Below are 8,832 nucleotides of genomic sequence, written 5' to 3' on the forward strand. Positions count from 1 at the left end.
AAAAGTGTGGAAGTGAAATCTGAGATGATGAGCAATTTCAGATTTGTATTTTGTGTAAGACTCTGCTCTGATTTTGTGTTGTGATTCAGGTGAGAAGGGAAGAGGAGAAGCTTGCTTATTTTAGGCATTATGCTGTTCAACCAGCGTAGCTGATAAGAGTTACGCTTTCTGAATGGTTGACTTTCCATTATTGTTTCCTGTAATACATTCATTGTTACTGGAAAGATTTCTATGTTAATTCTATGTTTCACTTCAGCTTGAGAGATGAGCAGTGGAATGGTATGGTTCTTGAAGATCTCTTGGAAAACAGAGAAATGGATGCATTTTTGGCACTTTATAGTCAGGTAAGCATGAAATCAAACAAAGGTTCCGGGTTTAAATTACAGCTGTATCTGAAAACTTTTCTTCTTTCTGGGGAGCCATTGCAGATGTACTTGGACCTGGTTCTGCTAATAGTCACTGCCAGTGCTGGTGTTTGCAGCTTATGTTACAAATTGGTTCATTCTGACGTACTTTCAGCCTTTTTAATTTTACTAAGTTGTAATATTTGTTCACTTACAGATCCTTCCCGACAATTATCTCATTGCATTTTCTTCCATGGAGAAAACTAAATTGCATGACTTGCTGTTTTACAGACAGGCCTACAGTCTGATTTTCATGTGTTAAGATAGGGATTTTGTTTAGTTCTCAATCAGTGATAAATGGTTTGCATTGATTGTGTTACAGAACTAAATTACAGAGGCGCTGCTAGTTAAGTTTTCTAGTATGCTTACTCATATTGTTTTCATAAAGAATATCACCTTTTTGTTGGATATAATTTATTATCTGTTGTCTGTCTGTCAGTCCTACAAAAGGCATTTAAAATGAATCGATTATCCCCAAATTTTATCTGCAGGTCTTGATTGAGATAAAAAAGTAGCATCAGAATACTGTAGGTGGTACAGCTTTAATGTCTAGTTGTCTTGCCACTCAAGGACACCTGCAGCCACATGTATAACAAAATGTGAATTTCAGATGCCAGCAAGCAAAGAAGAAACAGACTGCTTAGTCTGAGGGAGTGTCAGGTTTTACAGCATCTCAGATTTGTTTCTGTTCAGGATTATGTACTCTTTATCCTTTGTTGAATTAGATGGCTATTTGAGATCAAAGTAAGGCTGCTGTATATTACATATGTATCTCCTGTGTATTACTTGTGAGATTCACTTGGAAGGTAGCACCTGTTTTCTGATCTGTACTCTGATTTTGATTAGAAACTTGCATCAAGGTCTCCTAAAACTCATGAGAGTGTGATAATCTCTTACTTCTGTCTCTCATGGGGACATTTGGTCTGTGTTCAAAGCAGATTCATTGCACGAGGCTTGCTGGAAGAGATTTGAGTCATCTGTTTGCATGATGGCTACAGTGCTATCTTGGAGTGGAGTGTCTCACTTTGTGCTAATGAATTAAATGAGAAAAAATGTGGGAATTCAGACCTATGCTAATATTTTCCACACTTCCTGTTCTCTAGACATAATAATAGAAGCACCAAAAATCCATTCTGACATGCCTTGCAGAGGCTAGCATTTGCAAGTGTTTCCTGAGGAAGTTGTGACTAGCATTACCATTATTATTACATATTATCATTTTCCTCTTAGATTTTTTTCTTGCAATCCTCTCCTCTCTTCTACTCGTGTGGAACAGTGACAGCTATAATGCTTTCCAGATGTAATACTGAGTTGAAGTTTTGTTTGCACATTTGTGACTGTAGCTTAACAACTTACAATCTCAGAACACTTTTCTAACTGAAGAGGGATAAAGCGTTTGTGTTCAACATTTCTCTTTTTTTGTGTGAAATATGTGAGGATTGAACAGGCATCATGTGGTTATTTTGTTGAAGCATATGATGCTTCAGATACTTGCTGAGTATGGCAAATGTAAGTTTTAGATCATAGAATCATAGAATTACCCAGGTTGGAAAAGACCTTGAAGATCATCAAGTCCAACCAAATAAACTTCTTTCATTTTCAGTGAAAAATGGACATGAGAACACAGACTAAAATTGAAAAAGCTTTGCTAATGGTTCCCTGTAGTATTGTGGTTTAAGTCATTGGTCTTGGTGCATTAGTCATGTGAATCAGTTTTATCTTTTTTTGCTAGCTCATTGTGTGTTTATTTATCTGACACATTCTGCATCCAGAAATACTGACCAGCATGCAGGTTTTAAACAACACAGACAGACTTTTCCAGATAAGCACTACCAAGACCATTGTCATGGCATAATTTCAGTGGTTTTTAATCTGCTCTTGCCTTAAGTTTTTGGACAAATTGATGGAATGGCTGAGACCTTGCGCAGTGTTTGTTTAGCTACTTCATGGTCTAGTGAAAACACTGATCAACACTAAGTGCAAACTCTTAAAGAGAGGGCAAGAATACTGCATTATTCTCATGCTCCTGTCCTTAGTTTGCCATACTTGTGGGTATAGAAGGGTAGAAAGAAGTTGCATACTGCAAGCCAGCTGCTTAGCAGAAGAGTTCTTATCTTGCAAAGGATGTTATGAAATGTTTATCTTCTGCTCTTGAGTATAGCTGTGCCTGATAGAACCTCAGCATTTACTTCCCTTATGAAGTCGTTAATTCAGGATATGTGGCATGTTAAGATCAGCTGAATGCTGAAGCAGCTGTGTATGACTTGGTGGAAGGAGTGAGAAACAAACCAGGTATCTTGAGTGCTGCTGCTCCTGATGGTGAATCATTTCAAGAGAAATCCTTTCACAGCAGACCTTGGCTCTTTTCTTAGCATTTAAGTTCTAAGACTCTGTCGTATATGGAGAGCTCCTTCAGATACACAAGCAAAATTCTATTCTGAGCAATTGCCATATTATAATAACTCCAAATATTATTACAAACTGTAAAGAGTTACATGCTTAGTAGGGTAACAATTTATTAATTTATTACTTACATTGATAATAAGAATTTATTTAAAATCTTTTTTCTTGTCACATTACAATTGGTAGACACATTATTTTGGCAAACGTTAATAAGATATAGCTGCTATACTTCTGTATCTTGCATTCATTCTTTTCTTTATAGAGGATTAAGACTAGTTTTCATATCTGCAGATGTATCCTTCTCTGGAAGAGCAGATATGCTTTATTTTTCAGTATTTTGTCCTGCAGCTTATGTGTCAGTCAAGGTGCATCTGGGTCAATAGGAGATTTGCTTGAATGATAGTGAGTTCAGGATTGTAACCTTCTGGCTGAGAAGTTACTTTTAAATAAGCGTGTAGCTGTAGCCCCAGGTACAGTAGTTGGTTTTTAGAGACAACAGATGATGGAGGGAGACTGTCACTGAAAACAGCACAGTAAGCTTGAAGCACAGCATGCGTCAAATTCATTGATTCTTGCATGTAGGTGTTTCAATACACATTGCTCAGACCAAATACTTAATTCTGCTGTTTGTAAATCACAATTCATACATCCCTATTTTCACTTTGGCCAAATTCAGAGAATACAAATGAGGTTATTGGTGGCGCAAGTAGTGTTACAAAAGATGCAAAAACGTGATCTTTACAGTACCTCACCATATAATGTGCCTGAAGATTGAAACTCATCCCACAATAATGTGACCTTTCCTTTATTTGAATACACATTCACTTCTCCTTACCACATAGGCAGGCTGGTCTGGGTAGCTGTAGGTTTCTCTTGTTGGTGCTCAGAAATCAAAACTCCCTTTACCAGATGTGTGTGCTGGTTGCACCTGGCTAATGCTACTTGCAGTACTGTTGGCAGTGTTGTAGCACCATGGAGGATGAATTAATCATGAATTTTGCTGTGTTAGAAGAGAACTAAACAGTAGTACTAAGTACAGACCATTCCTGGTGAAGAAACGTAAGGGTCAGAGGGGAGGAAGGAATGTTTTAAGGAGGAAACTATTACAGGGGAGAGCAGTAATGAATTCATGATGGTTTGGTCACCTGCGTGTAGATTACTGAGTTAAAGGTCCTGAGTCCATTCACCCAGAGGGAAGGGTGGGTCATAGAAATGTGTCATTTTTATGTTCTTTGTAAGAACTACAGTTTTTAAAGAAAGAAAAGATCTGTATAAATTGACTTCAGAAATTGAATATCGATGTCTGTATTAAGATTTAAGCTCTTCTTTATATTTTCCCCTTAGAGGCATCGAATCACTTCTTACTGTAAGAAGTGTGAACTGATGTCTCATTTACCTAACTACAGTGACTGCTTTGTTTTAGGATGAAAATACTGGATATTTCAAATAGCCCATCAGTTTTACTAATTTATCATCAGCCTTAGCACTTTGTCTCATTCATCCTAGTATCTCAGTGATTTCCATGCAAAATATACAGCAGTACTAGAGAGTCTGGGGTACTTAGTGGAGTGAAGGCTCTCCTGTATTTTAGAGGGGAATTCTGTGCTTGGCAGTGGGAAAAGGAGATTGATTGATTTCTGTTATTATAAACGGCCTTCTAAAATTTGGATTAGTGATGCTTGGGGAGTTGCTTTGTACATGGATTTTTGCAGAAATAATTGTCTTTTACTGAGAATCCTTTTGGTGAAATAATTTATTTCAGAAAAGATTGACGTAATGCCCTGAGTTGCTCATGGGGAAAAAAGAGCAGAGTTCAAACATTTGCAGAGGGATTTGGGTTCCAGTGTGGAAAAAAAAGCTCACTGTCTTCTTGCATGGTGGGATCCTTTGGGTATCTTATATAACCAGTGCTTTGCATCCCTTTCCCTTTTCTCTGGTAACAAGAGAGTTTGCTGAATGAAGGTTGCTCAATCATCTTGAGGGACAGAGGAAGCCATACAAGAGTCATCTTTATGCTTGGCACATTCTGCATGATTTCACCTGAGATACATGTATACTCACATCAGCATTGTTTTGCCATCCTTTGAGCTGTTGAACTTGCTTTAAAATACTCTTCTTTCCACTGAGCATCCACTGTAGGTACATACCCTGAGAGGAACTGTTTTTTCTAAATTTCAAGTAACTGTCTGGAGACAGATGGGCTACTTCCATGTGGATGGAAGCAATGAACATTGAGATTTGGGACTGTGACTCCTTGACACCAAAGCTGATAATGCTAAAACAATTTTGAGTAATATTTAGTTTCTGTGATGAACAGTTCTTTAGCAGTTAAAAATCACTAACACTTTTTTTTCTTTTTTTTTCTTTCTTTATTTTTTTTAATTTTAATATTATATTTCTCTTTCTTTCACCCATTAATCTTCCAGGAGCTCCGAATAGCGGGTTATTTAGCCAGACTGACAAGGGTACCGATGGGGGTGCTGCACAGGATTCTGAACTTGTTGCTGCCCTCCAGTTCACAAAGTGAGGTTCTTTCTATCCTTGATTCCATCGGTATATATTCAGATGGTGCTGCTGAAAGTGATAGTAATGCAGATGAGTCTGGCAGCTGTAAAAAAAGGTAAGTGGGATTTTTTTTTTGTTAGACCATTGCATGAGGTTATTGTTTTCTGTAAATATTGATTTGCTGTACAAGCAAATAAACAACAACAGAAAAATAGCAGATGCATAAGTATATTTGGGAAAATTCTTCTATGGGGAGAAAGTGTTTTGAAAGCGTTTTGGTATTTCATGAAAGAAATTAAATTAATTGATGAGGAGTTCAGACGTGTTACAATTTATAAATAAAGAAGTGGTTTTATAGATTTATAAACTTTGCTCTGATCATTTTCTTACTGTTGAGTTTATTAGAGTAATAAAATTTTATCTCCCAGCTCTGTGCCTTAACAAAGGAGAGAGAGAGATTTGTTGGACCCCTCTAGTTGTTGGGTATATGCTGTCAAGGAACAACTAAGAGTCCTTGAGACAGTGCTCTGATGTGTGATCTTCTGTGATTTAAATCATTTTTGTAAAAATATAATTGTATTCATGGTATTAATCTCATGCATTTTGTGGTTAAAAGAGGAAGAGGGAAGAAATCGTGTGTGTTTAGGGATTTGCTGCTGGGAATATTTCTTTCCTTCTCTTTTAGGAGGAACCAAGAGTGTTGGCAAGCATTGGAGTACAAAGTAAGGGAAGATCTGATAAGCAAAAGTTTGGAAAGGATCCTTTCTATAAACAGGAGAAAAGACAAGTAAGGGAAACACAGGAGGAAATATACGATTATTTATTTCATCTCCAAATATGCTTACTTTTATATCAGAAAACAAGTTCCTAAGGATGCATTTTCTGATGTTCTTCAGCTATTTGGTGTTTCCTACAGCATATTTACCCATTATGTGTGATAATAGTAGAAGTCTAAAAAGGCTTTTACACTTATCTGCAAAATTTACACATTCTTCCTACACATTGCTCACCTTACCTATGTTACTTATCATAAGGTTAACTTTTCTTACGTGATTTTATATCTCATAAAATGATTTGTAAATTATAGCAGACTGGAATGGAAATCAGACTTCGATCTGCCTGAAATACAGTTATCTTAATTCTCAGTGAAAAGTCACTACTTCTGTGTCACTGTGTGATAGAGAAAGTGATCCTATTTTTCTACCAGGTTTTTATTTCTTTCTTTATTTCATTAATGTAGCTTGATAAAGAAGAAGCAACTTGCCCTTCTGGAAAGACCATCATTCATTCACCTCATTCACCTTGAAAGTTTGCCTACACGTCCTCCTGTGGAACAGTCCAGTCCACGTGTTTCTTTTAACAGCGTGACAGCTGAAGCCATAGAGGTATTAGACACAGGGGAGAAGATATTTTTGTTTCGTGACCGGAGTGATCCAACACTTTCCTTTCATAATTATCCAAGAAAAAAGAAAAAGAACTTTCTTAATTCCAAAAAGGCTGCTCATGCAAGTATAAACTAATGAGGGAGACTTCCAGGTGAAGAATCAGCTGGGGAAGAGGAAGTTATTTAAAAATCAGAAAAATAATGAGAAATAATTGAATATGCAGTTTGAATAGCACTCGGATTGTTTTAATAGCATTTTTTCTGACGTTGTAAATGGCTGTAGTTTTATACAGGCACACTTCACAGTGAGCACTATGCATTTTGTACTTCTTGACAGTGTAGGATGCAACAGGTAGAATACGTTGGGTGTTCTGCAGTACGCATTCTGACAGACAGGACTCTGTGTTTCTTCAGTACATTTCAGTCATTTTTGCACTGATTTTACTGTAGCTCTGTTTTCATAACTTACATCAATTTATTTATTATATAAAGCAGGTACTCATTTACTGTTCTTGTATTTATATGTTCTTATAACAAGCTGTGGTTTAGCAGAGGACAGGAAGAGATAAAGCTCACAAGTCTTCTGCTCTCTGTTTTTCTGTTAGTCTATCTAATTTACTGTATAATCTTCTGCTGTTAATGAGTTCTGAATGTGTTACTTCTACTGTCTTGTTCTCTGCTGATAGCTGATGGTTTAGATCTTCAACATACACGCTTAGTTTCATGTCCAGGTGTAGTTTCACATTTCATTATTGTTTATGAACTTAATACAGTAGAGCAAAGAATGTTGCTGCAATTCGAAACATAAGGTTTAAATCTTAAATATTTGTAGCCTGTTGCAGTCATTTTCTTGGTGAAGCAATACTGTATATGTCAGTAGAAATGGGAAAATGGTAAATACAGCTTCAAAAGCTTTTTTCTATTACAGTGCTGCCAGCTCTTACAATCTTAGGTGGCTCTTTTTGAAGTTCTTATTCCCAAATAGCACTAAACTGATGGCAATATCGTTTTACGTTTCTGGAAAGAGTTAGTTTTCAAACTTTTCTAGTTGAGAGAAAGTCTGTAAATATGAATCCTATAGGCAGTAACAAGAAAAGATAAAATAAATGCATATGGTTGTTAATATTTCATTATATTCTTATCTGTGTTGTGCTTTTCTTTTTTAAACTGTACAATGTATAATGTTTCTGTGATTGTGTATTTTGCAGTTTTTCAAGTATGGAATTTCTGTGCCTTTGTATTAGTAGGATGCCAATTTAATTTTAAAAATAAAAATGTTACTTTGTATGCATGACTGCAGTTGGCACGTATTCCCATTGGAAAAAACACTTCTTTTCCCCACTTCCCTTAACGTGTTTAAATATTCATCCCGTGGTAAACAACAATTAGTGTTTCTTTTTGCTACTAACATTAGAAAATGTTCTATGCAGTAATTAGGCTGATAATCCTAATTATTTTCTGATTGCGTTCTCCAGACTCTTAGTAGAAGTTGTCACTTGCACAGAAAGAAGAGTGTCAGAGCTGCTGTGTTGTAATGCATCTGATATGTCCTCCCCAGGCCATGGGTAGGTTAAGGTAGCGTCTGTCCTAACTTGAGGCAGGTCAGATCTGCTTCTGTAGGAGGCTCAGGTGTTTCAAAAAGGAATCTAGAAGAGCCATGTCTCAAGCAGCCCTTGTGCAAGTGAAAGCAGTAGGAAAAACTGAGCTGTTTTCAGAGCTACAAGGCGTGCTTGAAAGCTGAAGTATCCTCTCTTCAATGAAAGTCTCTCCCAAGATTTTTTTTCCCAAGCCTGGATTCTCAGATATTATTAAATGAGAAGAAAACAAGAAAGCTGCTCACAGAGAAGATGTGTTACAATGTAAAATCTGACTATTGATTGCTACATTGATTTATTATCCTTAACAACTCATCTGCACATCTGATAATAGAAGGATAATTTGAAGCAGCTCAGTGATTGGAACAGTGGAGAAATGTCATGCCCTGATCTGAATCAGTACTGTATCATGCTGTACATATTCAAAGGAATGTGCAAACCTTAAAATCTCTCGCACCATAAGAAATGGGTACTACACAGCCAACAGCCAGCTTCAGTGAGGACTGGATTATGTTCAGTTTCGAGTCATTCAGAGGACAGA

At 36.7% G+C, this 8,832-nt stretch overlaps 1 protein-coding gene across 3 annotated transcripts in view; it reads left to right on the plus strand.

The window, feature by feature from the left end:
- EVC2 (EvC ciliary complex subunit 2) overlaps positions 1–7,987 on the plus strand; it is a 60,623-nt gene extending 52,636 nt beyond the window's left edge. For all 3 annotated transcript variants that reach the window (XM_072335673.1, XM_072335674.1, XM_072335675.1), the window contains 4 exons: positions 257–344; positions 5,234–5,427; positions 5,998–6,099; positions 6,553–7,987. In XM_072335673.1, coding sequence (XP_072191774.1) covers positions 257–344; positions 5,234–5,427; positions 5,998–6,099; positions 6,553–6,832 — 664 coding nt within the window. In that variant the 3' untranslated portion in view covers positions 6,833–7,987. The remainder of the gene's footprint in view (positions 1–256; positions 345–5,233; positions 5,428–5,997; positions 6,100–6,552) is intronic.
- Positions 7,988–8,832: the final 845 nt, after the last annotated feature.

This window comes from Excalfactoria chinensis, chromosome 4, assembly GCF_039878825.1.
Source record: "Excalfactoria chinensis isolate bCotChi1 chromosome 4, bCotChi1.hap2, whole genome shotgun sequence".
Taxonomy (NCBI): domain Eukaryota; kingdom Metazoa; phylum Chordata; class Aves; order Galliformes; family Phasianidae; genus Excalfactoria; species Excalfactoria chinensis.